Here is a 15,962-nt window from a genome sequence, read left to right as displayed (position 1 = left end):
TTTTGCTCACTAGCCAAACATTGCCAATTCTGACATCAAAAGTAGCCAGCAGAACTCAAAGGTCATTTAATAAAGAATAAACCGTGTACGTGTGTGTATGGAGAGTCAGATTTGAGGATGAGCGAGTCGTGAAGTGAATAGCTCTGGGATGGTTTCGACCAAAGAACACGATGGTCAAAGGGTAGCTAGCATTCTCCAACCACGAAGTCATTCGTCTGAAAAAACCTCATGCTCATCGTAATGGTTCCCCAGAATTAGACCCGGGGCAAAAATTCCCAGAGCGACGACGGACCACGTCTAGTTCGTCAAGGCGAAGCGGAAAAGACCCACGGTGAATACTGAACAAGTTCGTCCGCACCAGTCCCCACAGTCAATACAATATCTACCTCCTACCTCTCTACTTTGGTCATCAGCCACGGCCAAGGTAGAAGTCCCTAGCTCGAGAGTCGTCGAGACTCCCCATCCAGGGCAAGTTAACTTGAAGCGAGCCCTCATCTAAGCTTAGCACGATACTCTCTAGATCTATATTCCTGCTTTGGAAGAGCTCATTCACCCACCCACCCAGCCACCAGCCACCAACACGCACGGACGCACGCAGGATGTGCTTCTCCAGATTCTGTCCGTAGATTAAGATTGGCCATTGGCACTTGACTGCTCGGTCGGACACCGAGGCCATGCTGCTGGTGGAGTTGTTCTTGGCCTAGTGCTCGTCACGGACTCACGGACTCACGGTGGAGTTGGTGTTGGTGGTGAATTCCTGGGAAGCCAAGGTAGGGTGGATGGGTGAGTACTGAGTAGTGACCCCTCTTCAGTCCTGTCGTCCACTTGGAAGAAGTTCTCCCGAGTAGATGAGTTCAAGCGATCACGAACGTGCTGTGTGTGTGTGTGTGTGTGTAGGGGGGGGAGGCTGTGCACTGAATGAAGGTAGCCAGGTCTGGGCTCTGAGGCTCCGAGTTCTGAGGTCTGAGGTTGTCTGGACGGTGATGAGAGAAAGAGGGTGGTGATGCTGCTAGGCTAGTTGGTATGGGCAATTAGGGAGACGCGGGACAACAATGAGGATGACCAACAAGTCGAAACCTTGATGAGAACGATGATGATGACGATGACGATGTTGATGTTGATGATGATGATGATGAACATGATCAGGGTTTGATCGTGGACGAACGAAGCAGCAGTTGTGATGATTGTTGAGGAGCGGTCGGACGAAGGGCACCCACCATCCTCTAACTATCCTCCTGGTGTTTGTACTTGGTGCGACATTCCCCTGTCTTGAATCTGAAATCAAAATTTTCACAGAGAAATATAGAAGAGACAGAGAGAGGGACGGACGGAGCCCAAGATCTGGAGAGCGAGAGACGAGCAAGCTAGGGAGAGAGAGAGTTGAACAAAGAGGGCTCAAAAGAGGACTCCACAACACAAAGATGGTTGGTGGGCTGGCCAGCCAGTAAGACCTGAGAGACCTGCTGCTGACTGGTGAGCCGGATCACTATCATCATCATCATTATCATCATCATCATCATCACCACCACCGTGGTCCTGGCAACACACTACTTGCACGCACTGCATGCAGTGAGAGCGAACCCAGAGAACTCTTTACTCTTTCATGCCCATAGATCGACCGAAGAGAGAGAGAGAGAGAGAGCAAGGCAGAGAAATGAACATGAAACAAATTGGCGAAACCAGAGCAGGCAAGTGGTGGGAAAGCCAACCTGACCTAGGGACCGACTAGTGACCCACGTCTCCACCCATGAGTGCCTTCATGGATCGCTACCAGGAGGAAATCCGCCGGGTGGCGGCCAAGAGTGTGAAAGATCTCAACTTGGAGAATCTGGCCAATAATCAGGTCAACCACCATGGTCAGTATCGGGCAATTCCCCGGCGGCTCTCCAATGGCAGTGATGCCTCCCACTCTTCCTCCTCCTCCTCCTCCCGAAGCGGGGGTGGCGGTGGGGGCACACTTACCACCCCGGCCAATGCCAACCACGTGTCCCTCAATAACCAATCTGTGGTGACCACCTCCATCAATGTGGCGGCGGCGAAAATGCAATATTTGCAGAAGATCAATCAGATCAATCTGTCCAACCAATTGAAGTCGGCTCAGAATGCCAATGGAATTCGTCGACAGAGTGCGGGCAACCATCTCACCTCTGGTCAGGTATTGAGACCCAGTGAAGTTGCCCTCAGCCAGGCATCGAATGCTTCGAATAGTTCCAATCACCGCCACGCCCCCATAGTGGCGGGATCCCATTCAATGCCCCACCCTGGAGGCCGGGTCTCGACCCATATGGTGCCCACGGCGCCATGCCGAAATGGAACCACCTCGCTCTCTTCTGAGAATGTGTCACTTAATCGTCAAGCCATCATTGCCGCCTCGCGGAATGGGACGCCCACGGTGGTGTCGTCATCCGTGCCTTGTTCCCAGAATATCGTGCTGTCCTCCAAAAAAGGCCTCAGCCCAGCCGAGCTCTTGGCTCAGCATCAGCAATCCGTGCCCTCGTTGATATTGAAACAGAGTGCGGTCACGGCTCAAACGCTTCGCAGCACGAAAGTGGAACCTCTGCTCCAACCCCATAGGGTCTCGTCCGCCCTCCCGCTCAACGCTCAGACGCCTGTGTCCACCGTGACCAACGACGCAATGGTCCAATATCAACCGGGCTCATACCCGCAATTGAAGCGGGCCAGCTTGACAAATATCCCCATTTACGAGAATATTGATGGGTATCCGGTGATACCTCAAAGAGGGCAACAAGTTACCCCACCGCCTCCACCACCTCCGTATTCTGGACATCACACGATCGTGTCCTCGTCGCTCACGAAGACTGTTCCAAGGTAAGTCCAAATTTGCAAAGGAAGCCCTTACGGCTACTGAGTGCTTTTCGGGAAATCAAAATCAATACTATGGTTCAGATCTCTGGAGGCTCGGATGTTAACCAGAAGTCCAACTTATTCGTTGTCCTCAACCATGGGGAGCAATATCAATGCGTTGCACCACCGTCTTTCTCCCAATAATGGACCATCTAGATCACAAATGACGGGCAGTCCCCGGATACGCACTGGACCTCCGGTGTACGAGAACGTGGATGATGTCCCACTGGCACTCTTAAATGGTGAGTTACATGGAAACGATCCTACCACGCGTAATTTGGGAAGGATTAGCATCTAACATTTGCTTCATCAATAGTGCCTCTATTGAATGGATCTTCGAATTATGTGAATTGGTCCGGTACTTTTCCATCCTCGTCAACATCGTCATCATCCGTCAGCAATCTGAATCAGGGAATGACCAACACTATCACGTCCTCGACCAATCATCAACTCTTGGCCCAATTGGCCTCTGCTCAGCAACAGTATCAACTACAGCAACATCAGCAACAACAAGTGGAACAAAATCAGTCTCAAAGGCAATCCCCGATCTCGAATACCGTCGCAGCTGTCATGTCCCATCATCTTTATCGAGACTATGTGAATCTTCCCCCTCCACCGCCCTATCCCGGGACCCAAGACGATCATGAACAGCATTTGGCTCAAGTCTTGTCGTCTGCAGCTCGACCAGACATTGTGAAACAAGTTCTAAATGGAAGCCAAGGAGGTGAGTTGGGTTGCTGTCACGTGTGTAGGCCAAGTTGCAAGCTTATCTATTTTCGAAACAAGATAGGCCCTAAAATCAAATATTTGTCGCCAACTGAGTCAAATTGTTATCAGTGTTATCGATCCATCAGATTTGTTTGGGGAATTTAATATGAACATCGAGAAGATTTGTTCTCGATTCAAGGCGAGGAGCAAGAAGCTCGATTCAGCAAAAGTGAAATTCGATCATCCAGCCTTTCACAGCAAATAATAATTTGACGTTTCACCACTGCTACTCGCACTGCTATCACTTTGTATTAGTGTGCTCTCTTTTCGCAATATCCGGGTTCATATCATAAACATCCTGGAATCACTGCGACCATGCCCAAAGGTGTTTTTTCCTCAATCCGTAATCCGACCCGGGAACCGGAACCTGAGAAAGATGTTCACATCGGATTAATGTGCTTCCTTTTCAAACTCAGGTACCTACGGAACTCATCAAAATGGAGTCAGTCACTCCCACCAGATCTCTGCCATCCTAGCTAGGACCAATTCGTATGATTCGAGTAAGTCCAGTGGTTCCAATGGCACATACTACGACACCCCTGATATGAGTCGGCTCAGCTTAAATGACTCCAAGTCAAGTCCCCAGAATGGCCATGTCACACCCACAAATGGTGCACTCAAACCTCCCCTTCTCCCATACAACATCACCCCTCCCAAACAAAACGGTCCGAGTGAAGCAGAACGAAAAATGGAAGCGCTAACTCGCCAAATTGAAGAGCAAATGGAAAAGGATGCGGAATCAGAATACTTTGGTAAGCCATCAGTAAACAAATAGTGAACAAATTAGCATACAAACGATGCAGGATGGTGACGAGGGGCTTTTTTGGTTGTGCAAATCATCTATCTCGCGTCGCCTCACATGAAACCGTGCGATCAGAGCTCATTTTTTAACTTTATATTTGTATTAGGTGAGTGTGCTGCGTGTGGTGAGAAAGTTTCTGGTAGTGGACAAGCTTGTCAGGCCATGAACTCTTTGTTTCATTCCTCGTGTTTTGTGTGTTGCTCATGTGGGAGAACTCTCAGAGGGAAGGCTTTTTACAATGTGAACGGAAAAATCTATTGTGAAGAAGATTACATGGTGAGAATCCAAATTTCAACATTGATTGCCCTTGTTTGGTGATTGAAGCACGTTTTGAATTGCAGTACTCCGGTTTCCAACAAACATCAGAAAAATGTGGAATCTGCGGTCATCTCATCATGGAAACGGTAAAGATCTCACTACTCCCAATTTCCCAAGGGAATATCAATTAACTTGTAGTGCTTTCCTTCAAACCTATGATTTAGATTTTACAAGCCATGGGGAAGACGTACCATCCGGGATGCTTTCGATGCTGTGTCTGCAACGAGTGTCTGGATGGCGTACCATTCACCGTCGATTTTGATAACAAAATCTATTGCGTGAACGACTTCCATCGAATATTTGCTCCCAAATGTGCTGCTTGTAACGAGGCCATCACGCCTGTGGAAGTAAGTAATCTATAATCAAATGCCTAATCAAATACTTCTTTCTGCGAACACATTAAGAAAGCATAATGTAACGTGAAAATGAACTTTTAGGGAACCGAGGAGACCGTCCGCGTGGTGGCCATGGAAAAAGACTTTCATGTGGATTGCTACATCTGTGAGGGTTGCGAGATCCAACTGACGGACGAACCAGATAAGCGTTGCTATCCGCTTGATGATCACCTCTTTTGTAAAAGTTGCCATATCAAACAGTTGGGAGGAGTGATGATGTCCCCAGATATCGAGGTAAGTTCTCAAACCAGTCGGGTGAACAAGTTGAAAATTGCCAAATCATGTCGCGTGCAATTGCAGCGGAATAAGTCTATGTTTTCCTCGAGGCAATCCGCATTTAAGCCCATCCATCCTCAGCACAGGAAATATTGATCATGAACTCAAGACCAAACCGTAAGAAACATGTGTGAATAACATGTGTTCGTGGCGTGTTTGTGTATTTGTTGTCCTGAATGTCCTTTTGTACATATCTTGCTTTGCCCTTTTTCGTGCTCGACTACTTCCATACCAAGTAATTGACAATTTTTAACTCTTCTCTTTTAGGGTGTGTCTGCCGTCTACAATATATTGAGCTGAAGTCCAGGTTGCTACTACATCCAATCAGGACGGTTCCTCCCTGGCATGTTCATTTTTTCATCCCCGTTTATTTCTTATTTGTGTTCCTTTCCTAATCTTATTTTCCAGAAAAAAGACCATCTTAATCGCAGAAACTAGTGAAACTTGAAATTTACTATCCTATTCTCCAGTTATTAAACACATATCTGATAATCAGTTTTGTATCCGCTCCATTCGTCCTCATTGAGCTCATTTTGATGGCCTTACAGTGGCCTCACATTCAGTTTTGGATGACACAGATATGTCAGGTGGGCTCAGGGCCTTTAACGGAACGAGCAGATTGAGCGGATAAGCCATTGACCCGTGAAACGAACTCTCAATTGAAAGTAAAAAGCGTGCGTGATGATTACGTCAGTCCGCTTGCAAAGGGCAGCCACAAATTGGACTCCATTTCCTCTCATTGAGTTCGAATCTTTCCATTTGTGCGATAAGGCCATATAAGCTCAACCCACCCACCATGACGATGGTATTCAAATGTAATTGTTTTCCACGGTGAATCACAAATCTGGCTTGCTTCATCTTCGTCCGACGGTGATCCATGATGACGTGATTCTACCAATATTCAATATTTCAATCGACTTCGGCCCATTTTTTGACAACAGGCCTAGTGAGTGTCTCCCTCCTGCATAGAGCATCTTTGAACCTTCTGTGATCACTAGAGGACATCCAAAGGTTGAGCGTCCTTCATTCATTATCGGAAGTTTCGATGGATGCAAATTGCCGTTGTTGGCTTGGGTTGTCAATTTATAGACGGTTCTGTGAATCCTAAGAGGGGATCAAGGTGGTAAAATCTTGCATTATGAATCTCTTGGTCTCGGCCATTTCCACCATGGCGGCGGGCGCAATGAAATTGATTAAATTATCACCTCCACGAATTCCGACCGCCCAAGACAAAAATATCATCCTCCAAAGCTACAGCACATCCACCAGCGGCTTCTAAAGGCAATTTGGTTTCCTAGCATTGAAATTCGCTAGTCTTTGATTCGAAGTTGACGCTTAGAGTGCGAATGTTTCGTGAAAACCAAGTCGGGGTTTGGCTTTCACATTGTTCGTCAATTCAGGGACTCTAAATGAATTTCATCATCAGTAGATCGAGACCATAAAAATCGACCATAGTAGAACACACTTGCTTTCACTTCGGGAGGTACAGAGACATTGTAACAACAAGGAAGAGGATTGACAAGTTCATTCATTCAATCANCTCAAAAAAGTAATTATTCTCACATCAAATTCAGGCAATCATTTTGATTGATAATAACTCATTACTTGGAAATTAACTTTCTTTACTTTCCAACCTTTCTGGTACCCTTCATTTAATTTTGATAATCATTTGATCCCATTACTCCTTTTGATATTTCTATAGGGTGATAGGCTGCAACAACAATGCAGTAAAGGTTGTTTATTGTTTGAACAACTCATACATCAAGTTTGATGATGAAAAGTATGGGTTAAGAAGTTGGACTAGATTCCTTGCAAAGAAATCAATTCAGTTATTTGTGTGGGGGCATTATTATTAACTACTAAATCAGAACTCTCATCACTAGAGATACTAAAAATATTCAACTGCTTCATAACAAAGCAGGCCCAATCGTTAAGAAATTGAAAGTATTTGATTCACAGATATTACTAGTTGCTATTGCTTTTTTAATCAAAAGTAAGTGTGAAATTTGAGACTCTGCACATCAACGAGTTTTTATGATTAAATTTTAATTGAGCCAAAACAATGCTACTAAATATTCAAGTAATGAATACGGTACTGTATCTAATGAATTTGTCAACTGTAAATAATTTATTGAACTTAAATGACCAATTGTGTTGAAAAGAGGCTGTACTAAATGGATCATTTTCTTTGCACTTTTATTTTGGTGTACATGTATCACAGAATCTCAAATTGGGTGTTGCAAACTTTACTAAAGCCAATATTGCAACTTCTTAAAAATCATCCTCCTCTCAAAGGTCTAAATTTCAAATGCCACGAACTATTAACACTCTTTATAAATTATTTAAGGACTAGTTAGAAAAAGAGTGGTTTTCATATTTTGCACTTTCAATTGCTTTATCTTGCTAAAAAACGTAGCCAAGATTTGGATAAATGCAATGCTAAGTTGAACTACATGAACTTTCTTGTTCATTAACCAATTAAGTTCAGGATTACAACAAAAAAAACGCACCACTGGAGGCAGGGCTGAATTTCTTAAGCAAAAACGAACGTAACAAATGACTCCTTGAAGTATTAAAGTGCAACATATATGCCAAGATGCATTATTAATGTTCTTTGGTACAAAAACTTGATAGAAAAATGTCCAATCTTAGGATTAATAGACAACTAAACTGTTATTTTTTCGGAAATTTGGTCAAAACCACCTGAATGTTTAAAAATGTCCCAAAATGACAAGATATTTAAACTACACACTAAAAAGGTCTCTACTCATCGCTCTTATTTTGCAATCTCACATCAACTCAAATCATTCATTAGAAGTTTAATCACTTTTGTTCGTATCTGTCTTCACATGATCCCAAAAGTTTTGACTGAAGCAAAAAAGTCATGGTTCTTCCCTGCTAACACTCTTTTTCCTTTATTGGCCGCTAGAGTTTGTTTAACTCCTAAGAAACGTTATTCTCCACCGACTAGTTGGCGGTGCTCAATTCTGAAACATGTGCATATTTTTCCTCAGCCCTCTGGACGCTTTAAAAAATGAAACTTGTGCCTTGGGAATTTTATCTCGTCACACTTTCAGTTTCATGCAACCATTTATTTAAATACAGCACACTTTTAGCACAAAGTGGTACACGTGTATTGTGGATCATTCGTCAATGTATGGTCATCAATTCATTTCTTTAGAAATAACATAGCTGTGTTTAGTGCAGATAGAATACGTACATTACTGTTCCAATACAGGTTTCATAGTTGGTGTTTTCAAGTTTACAAGCCATCACAATCCATTGTTTATACTCGAAAAATGCTTAAGATTTGGCACAATTTTGGAAAAAACTGGCACTGCATTTTTTTACTGAATTCATGGCATGGTCACGCTAACATAAGTTTCCCTAGCTACAGTTTTGGAAAAAATTACTTATTTAATTAATCATGAGATTTAACCAAGTAAATTCAAATCAAGCAGTAATGCATCCGATTGTAGATTAAAGTGCCCTAAAATACTAAGAGGATAGCTGGCGTTTTTCTGGCGTTTTTAAAGCAAATTTGAAAGGTCTTGAATTGGCGTTTTTGGGGGGGACATTTGGCGGCTTTAGCCTATGGTTATCTGGCAGAACCGCTCTGTTTCCACTGGTGCTAGATTCAGCTGGCGGTCTATCTAAACCTGTGGCGGTGGTTGTTAAATCATGGGTTGGGATAAAGCTCATGGATGCCTTTGAAGACGTAGTTGATCGGGTAGGTGTCATTGACGCCTGGGACAAGAAATGCAACTGTAAGCTCATGGATGCCTTTGAAGACGTACAGTATCAGTTACTTTTTTTAGTTGTTTTACGCAACTTTTTTTAGTCTCTCCCAATACGAGATCTCTCTCATTCCTGTGGTGTTCCTAGTGAAACATCTTTGGACTTTTTCGACCTTTTGCAAACCCGCTGAACTCATTGGAGCCCAAACGCGTGAATCATATCCAACCACACATTTGAAAAGCTTTACCCATTGGATATGCTAATCGAATTTTCTATTATTTTGGAGGACTACATCTACATCTTTCATAGATGAGACCTGCTCAACATCTTCACCGCCATTATCTACGAGTAGAGTGTTCAAAGGAATTGACCCAAAGGTCATGGAGCGGAATTTCATTCCGTTCTTTTAGGGAGCAGAGGGGACTGTCCGATGGGTGGCCATGGAAAAAGACTTTCATGTGGATTGCTGCATCAGTGATGGTTACGAGATTCAACTCACGGACGAACCGGATAAGCCATATTATCCATATTATCCGCTTCATGATCACCTCATTTGTAAAAATTGCCATATCAGACAGCTGGGAGGGATGATGACGTCCCCAGATATCGAGGAAGGTTCTCAGACCAGGCGAGTGAACAAGTTGAAAATTGCCAAATCATGTCACGTGCTATTCCAGCGGCATAAATCTATGTTTTCTCCTTTTTCTTTCTAATCTCATTTTCAAGTCAATAGACCATCTTGATCGTAGAGGGTAGATTAAACACATATCTGATAATCAGCTTTTTATTACGCTCCATTCGTCATGTTTGAGCTCATTCCTATGGCGGCATGAGGCTTCACATTCAGTTTTGGATGACACAGATGTCGCAAGTGGGTTCAGGGCCTTTAACGGAATGAGCAGATTGAGCGGGTAGGCCATTGATCTGTGAAAAAAGTTATCAATTGAAAAAGTCATTTATGATGATGACATTAGTCAGCTCACAAGGGACAGCCACAAACTGGACTGGATTTCCTCTCGTTGAACTCGAACCCTTCCATTTGTTCAACGAGGCCATTTGAGCTCAACCCACCCACCATGAGGATGGTATTCAAGTGTAATTTGTTCTCCATGGTGAACCCAAATCTGGGTTGTTTCATTTGTCCAACAGTGATCCATGATGATGAGCTATGACCAATATTAAGCATTTCAATCGACTTTAACCCATTTTTGGATAACAGGCTTAGTGAGTATCCACCGCCTGCAAAAAGCATCTTGGACCCTTCTGCAATCACTAGAGAACATCCCAAGGACGAGCGTCCTTCATTCATTATTGGTAGTTTCGATAGATGCGAATCGCTGTTGTTGCCTTGGGTTGTCAATTTATAGACGGTTCTGTGAATCCTAAGAGGTAATCAACGGGAGGGAATCTAACTTACATTATGAATCTTGTGCTATTTCAGCTATTTCAAGTAGTTGTACTCGGCTATCTCCACCAAGGTGATGGATGCGATGAAAACTATTTAATTATCACCTCCACGAATTCCGGCCTCCCAAGATGAAGACATCATCCTCTAAGGCCACAGCACATCCACCAGCTGCTTCTAAAGGCAATTTGATTTCCGAGCATCGCAATTCGCTGGTTTTTGATTCAAAGTTGACGCTCAAAGTGCGAATGTTTCGTGAAAACCAGGTCGAGGTCTGGCTTTCACAATATTCTTCAATCGCATTTGAATCCTCCTTCGGTTGAATCCCACCAAACATGAACAGCATATGTTTTTGCATCACGAACGCACATTCTGCCAAAGGTGTTTTCATCGCTGGGATTTTGTGCCAAGATTTGAGGTCCAATGAGTAAGCAAAGCAACCTTGTTCTAATCCCTGCAACGCAAACCATAGAGAATGAAGTAAGTGCATTTTGGTGCCACGATCGTGTGTGCTAAAATCATCCAGTTTGTTTACTTTCCAAAAAGGCCCACAGTCATCCTGGAGAGTCCATAAAGTGAAAGTAAAGATACAAGCCCCTTTAAGGCCACATTTATGGCGTTCTCTTTAACTGAGCTTGCTTTCTGGTGTGTTGAGTTGTTTGTACACCGTTGACTACATACATGTACGGTACTGTCCATACTTCGAGGATACTAGAGCGTACCTCTGTTGAAGCGGTCCCATCGTTGGAAAATGTCTTCGGAATCATGTTGGAACTGTATCCCCCGCATAAGACAATCAGATTGGAGCTTTCAAAGAAGCCTCCCATAGCCATCATTCTGGTGCGTGGAAGGTCAATCAGAATGCGAGGAATCGTATAACGACCAGGCACCAGATAATCACTTCTTGTCCCGTGAGTTCTTGGCTCACTGTTGATGAGCAGAATTCCATTGTCCACGATCTCATTGTCCATGATTGTGTCTAGAAAATGAATAAAGAACTTGGTATGTTGTCAAATATTGACAATGAATTTCATCATCAGTAGAACGAGGCTATAGGAACCGACCATAGAAGAACACACTTGCTTTCCATTCGGGAAGTACAGAGACATTGTAACAACAAGGAAGAGGATTGACAAGTATATTCAGTCAATCAATCACATGAAATCGCTATACAATTTGTCGAAATTTTGAATGAAAAATTTCCCTCTACTGTGACACAAGGGAAGGAAGCAAATCAAATAAAACAATAGGGAAATGTGAAAAATCTTCACTTACCCACATCTGGGTTTGCCTCACTTAAGATAACGACGTCATCATTTAGAACATTGTCAGATGGTCGTATTGTAGTAGACGGGTTGTCTTTTCTTAAAGTTGTTGATGCTGTTGATGAGGATGGAGAAAGTTCTAATGTTATTGGTGATTGTTTGAAAGTGAGACTGTTTGGTCCATTTGGAAAGAGAACTGACGCCGTAAAGGCAAAACTTGAGCTCAGCTTGGAGGCTTCTTTGATTTCAGATTTAACATTCGAGTTGTCCACGATTTCCCCGGGTAATTCAGTGTCTTCAAAGTTTGTCCCTCCAACTACAGCGGTCTGGTTCCAATTGATTCTAACCAGGGCCAAAGCAAAACGCGGCTATAAATGAAATAATAGATTGCTTACTCTGCCTGAACCTATCGGTCTTTATCCCATGAGACTATGTTTCCCTCATTCTATACCTTGTTGAGCTTCTGATCCATGACATGCCATTTGTGCTTTTTCTTGTCTTCAATAAACTTCCCAAAATGCCAATACTCGATGGAATCCACCAAGTCTAGACTACTGGAGCCCAGTCCACTGGCAATCCCCCCAGCACATAAAATGGCATCGGTCACCCCCAAAGCCGCGGTTTGGAAGGACTTTACAACAGCACATGCGTGATAAGCCCGGGGAAAGTTCAATTTCCATATTCCCTTGTAAAACCGCTCGTGTTTCTTGGTGTCGTAAATTTCCAGACAGTTGTGATAGCCCGTGGCATTATGTCCAGCAATCGTGAGGACATATCGCTCTGTATCAGGGGAGAATGGAATGAATCAATTGGGATCTTATTAAATCACTTGTACAGACCTCATGAATATGGCTGTCTGCAGACCTAGAGATACAGTATTTACCCTCGTACACTAAGGAAGCTGCACCTGCTCTGTGCATTTTGAGAAACTTAACGTTGGGTACAAAAGTTGGAGCACCATGACCGTCAAGCGTCAAGGTCATGGCAGTTTGGTGGAACACTTCCTTGTCTTCGCCCACTCGTTCGTATCCTCCTGGAAGCGAGGTGAGTATGCACTTTACTTCTAGGCTAACTTTTGTTCGCGAGTTACGAACCAGGAGAGTACTAGATAAAGCTATGCGAAGTACACTGAATCAATTTCGCTTTCCCGACATAAAGAATGACGTGATAGTGGAACATTCGCGTGGATATTGAGGGCACTCACCTATGATGTAAAGAGTGTTATTGGCGACAGCCGTGGACGCAGCTAAAACGGGGATCGGCAATGGTCCAAACTTTTCCCAAGCCGATCTTGCCGAACCTTCTGTGGACTTTTGGAAACAATCCGAGCTGACCTTGAGGTCTCCCAATTTAGCCTCATGTGAGTAAGGAGAGCTGGTACCACCACAAACAACCAGGTACCCCGATAAATGACCAGCTATCAACATTCTCGACTTTTCCGGTAAGTGCTCATTTGCAGTAAAAATGCCTTGTTCATTGACCTAGGAATGTACCGCGATGGTTTACTTTTTCATCATTAGAGATAAGCATTGATTTCAAGTAACATTTTACCTTGCTCATACTATCCATATTGGCTAACTGCTTAACATTTAACCCTCCCAGCAATATGACTTTGGGTACGACATCAGGCTTAGATTGGACAGGCCTGAAACCTCTGTTAAAATTAGCCAGAGTAGGGATCGTTTTGTCCCTCGGTTCCCTTGGTAAATAATCCTCTTCATCCTCCGAGGAATAAAAGTTATCCATGTCGTGGGGGTAGGCATTGGAACCGAGATAATTCGAGTGTGCCAGTGGCTTCTCAATGCTTCGCTTGTGTTTTGTCAATTCAGTCGATTCCATGCTAGCAAAAAAGGCACGTGGACGCCTCAAACATCCATTTTGTGTTAGTTCCCAGTTTGCAGAATCATCATGAATCTTTAAAACTTCACATGTTCCCAGAGTTCCAAATTGGTTGAGTCCTCCAACTGCCATTAATTTGCCTTCATCAGGCATGAATAATCTAAATCCAAGCCTGGGCGTGGTCAAACTTGGAATGTTGGCCAAGTCTTTAACTTGTCCGTTGGGATAGAACACTTCCACGGAGTTTAAAACTTGGAACATGTCTCTGGGACCCAAGTGAAACCCTCCAGCTGAAATGACCACTTGGTTTCCCGCAATTTCAGTTGTAACGCAAGCATGGTGGGCTCTTGGGACTTGCATAGCCCCGACTTCTTTCCATTCTGGGCTCCTCACGTCAAATTTCCAAATGTTTTGGAACACCCTGTCGTAAGTGTGGCCACCGGAGAGGAACACAGTTTGGTTTTGGATTACTGCACATGCTCCCACTAATCCGTTGGGCAAATGCCCGATCACTTGCCAATCCTTCGAATCCTCATGAAGAGCAAGTACTTGATTTGAAAATTCTTTTGAAGAAAGTTCGAACCCTCCAAAAGTGTACCAAATTGAGTTTTGGTAAGTAACATGTGCTGAACCCACCAAGGCCAAAGGAAAGGTATTCAAAGTGTGCCAAGGTCCGTCAAGATCTTTCCGTTTGTGCCAACAACTCGTCATGTATTGTGCCGATCCATTGATCAATTGAAGCTCATTCCATTCAGATTTTGGTGTTCCACAAGCAACAATCTTTTCCCCCAAGTAAGTAAAAAAGGGGAAAGCCAGCGGTTCTGGGAATGATTTTTTCCAGAATTCATGACCTTGGGACAACGGCTCAATATCTTCCAAGACTTCGTTACCATCAAATCCACCCCCAACAATTAGTTGCCTTCGTTCACCTGGCGAGCATTGCATTAATCAGAGTCAGCCAATTGTTACATTATTCAACAGTAAAAGATAGTAAACGTGCCTGTGTCTTTCTCGTCGTTCAGAAGTCTCCAAATATGTTTTCGCTTTGGAACATATGATGCTCTTGGAGTGGAACTACTGGACCATCCATCCACTAAAGGGGCGTAATGTTGCACAGTAGTCATTGATTCCAAAAAGTCGTTGTGACGCAGAGAGCCCAGTTCTATCTAGTGTAAAAGGACATTTCAAATCGCAATCAAATTGCACTACTTAATCATCTAGCAAGAAGCAGTGGTTTTTCTTCGTCATATTGCGGAAAAATGGTCGTTTTTCGACATTGCAAGACATAAAAGAATGTGTTTGAAGGAGTGTTTTCATGGGCAAGCCAGTGTCAAGGTTCGTTTGAGATTTGTTACCCGTGGAGCCAACTAGCGATAAAACTGTAGCCAAAAACGCTGCCAACAATAACGAGATCACCATGATGTGTCAATAGAAAAACAACTTTATTGTCAGCCAAAGTGCCGATCACAAATCACAGACGATGAATTTTAAAGGCATCTTGTTTCAAGCAGTAACTTATGTTGTTGACTTTGACACACTTTCGTGAACACAATAGATCGCAATAGGGTTTAGAATACTTCCATTAGATCAAGGAACTCGTTGAAAGTGAGTACCGTTTCCGTTTCCTCTTGAACGGATTTTTCGAGTCGCTCAGACAACGATGGCTCCAAGCTCATGGGCAGAGAGATGTCCTCCGGCTCATTCCAGCGCACTAAAGGCGGGGTTTGGTCCTCGAATTTCGGAGTCAAGTTTCCGCTCTGATCAGTCATTTCGTCAAAGTTAATGGATTCAATGGTTAGTTGTTGCTCAATCCTGCCCCCGTCCTCCTCAAATCGAGAGCCAATGCATTTCACTGTTCCATCCATGACAATCAAATCGAGCTCTTTGCCAAAGCCCTTGGCCATGGCTTTCGAGAGTAAACTTCGCTCTTTGCGAATGGGATCGTCGAACCCATCCATCAAAGTTAGTTTTGACCTGCGCCGCGAGGCTTCTAATCGAGTTAATTCGTTCAAGCCAGCTTTAAGCCAGGGAGACACCTTATCCTCCTTGGCTCTTTCACTGCTCTTTAGATGATTGTCTTCCGAGTCGCTTTCCAAGATGCCTGACGATACAGTTGTGGCCTCATCGGAATCCCTTCGAATTCGAGTGCGTCCGATCTCATCCTTGAATCGAACCAAGTCCGTGAAAGCCGGCTGTGATTTTTTGGGTACAACGGTTTGTCCATCTTGTTTGAGCCTTGTGTAGAAGCGCTTCTTGCGCATCTCCAGGATCTGCTCTCTTCGGAGGCACTC

General features: G+C 43.9%; 3 protein-coding genes across 6 annotated transcripts in view; 1 reads left to right on the top strand and 2 right to left on the bottom strand.

The window, feature by feature from the left end:
* The first annotated feature begins 873 nt into the window (after positions 1-873).
* LOC131884459 (LIM domain-containing protein jub-like) lies at positions 874-5,916 on the top strand. Of its 2 annotated transcripts, XM_059232249.1 has the most exons (10): positions 874-2,829; positions 2,908-3,107; positions 3,182-3,589; positions 4,050-4,385; positions 4,542-4,711; positions 4,777-4,839; positions 4,918-5,100; positions 5,191-5,382; positions 5,449-5,541; positions 5,692-5,916. In XM_059232249.1, the coding sequence occupies exons 1-9, from the start codon at positions 1,748-1,750 to the stop codon at positions 5,518-5,520; spliced, it is 2,706 nt and encodes a 901-aa protein (XP_059088232.1). In that variant the 5' UTR covers positions 874-1,747; the 3' UTR covers positions 5,521-5,541; positions 5,692-5,916. The 2 variants fall into 2 exon arrangements, with proteins under 2 accessions (XP_059088232.1, XP_059088233.1); XM_059232250.1 differs by lacking the exon at positions 5,449-5,541 and having other exon boundaries at positions 875-2,829.
* A 4,016-nt stretch (positions 5,917-9,932) lies between these two features.
* Positions 9,933-15,231, bottom strand: LOC131884457 (uncharacterized). 3 transcript variants are annotated; one of them, XM_059232244.1, is made up of 11 exons: positions 15,027-15,231; positions 14,672-14,833; positions 13,384-14,600; positions 13,037-13,313; positions 12,716-12,865; positions 12,284-12,612; positions 11,843-12,200; positions 11,290-11,546; positions 10,675-11,021; positions 10,146-10,544; positions 9,933-10,086 (listed from the first exon to the last, which is right to left on the bottom strand). In XM_059232244.1, the coding sequence occupies exons 1-11, from the start codon at positions 15,088-15,090 to the stop codon at positions 9,939-9,941; spliced, it is 3,708 nt and encodes a 1,235-aa protein (XP_059088227.1). In that variant the 5' UTR covers positions 15,091-15,231; the 3' UTR covers positions 9,933-9,938. The 3 variants fall into 3 exon arrangements, with proteins under 3 accessions (XP_059088227.1, XP_059088228.1, XP_059088229.1); XM_059232245.1 differs by having other exon boundaries at positions 14,672-14,837; positions 15,027-15,220; XM_059232246.1 differs by lacking the exons at positions 14,672-14,833; positions 15,027-15,231 and having other exon boundaries at positions 13,384-14,092; positions 14,308-14,433.
* An 8-nt stretch (positions 15,232-15,239) lies between these two features.
* LOC131884877 (uncharacterized) overlaps positions 15,240-15,962 on the bottom strand; it is a 3,555-nt gene continuing 2,832 nt past the window's right edge. The window contains exon 3 of the mRNA XM_059232771.1: positions 15,240-15,956. Coding sequence (XP_059088754.1) covers positions 15,240-15,956 — 717 coding nt within the window. The remainder of the gene's footprint in view (positions 15,957-15,962) is intronic.

Source organism: Tigriopus californicus, chromosome 8 (assembly GCF_007210705.1).
Source record: "Tigriopus californicus strain San Diego chromosome 8, Tcal_SD_v2.1, whole genome shotgun sequence".
NCBI classification, from domain to species: Eukaryota; Metazoa; Arthropoda; class Copepoda; order Harpacticoida; family Harpacticidae; genus Tigriopus; species Tigriopus californicus.
Note: the sequence above shows the minus strand (reverse complement) of the source record. Positions and strands in the feature narration are given on the sequence as shown.

Coding starts and splice junctions, on each gene's coding strand:
- LOC131884459 (XM_059232249.1), top strand. CDS start 1,748: ATGAGTGCCTTCATGGATCGCTACCAGGAGGAAATCCGCCGGGTGGCG. Junction 2,830..2,907: donor CTCACGAAGACTGTTCCAAG/GTAAGTCCAAAT, acceptor ACTATGGTTCAG/ATCTCTGGAGGCTCGGATGT. Junction 4,712..4,776: donor ATTGTGAAGAAGATTACATG/GTGAGAATCCAA, acceptor TTTGAATTGCAG/TACTCCGGTTTCCAACAAAC.
- LOC131884457 (XM_059232244.1), bottom strand. CDS start 15,090: ATGGTGATCTCGTTATTGTTGGCAGCGTTTTTGGCTACAGTTTTATCG. Junction 14,834..15,026: donor ATCGCTAGTTGGCTCCACGG/GTAACAAATCTC, acceptor TACACTAGATAG/AACTGGGCTCTCTGCGTCAC. Junction 11,547..11,842: donor TGAGGCAAACCCAGATGTGG/GTAAGTGAAGAT, acceptor TTCATTTTCTAG/ACACAATCATGGACAATGAG.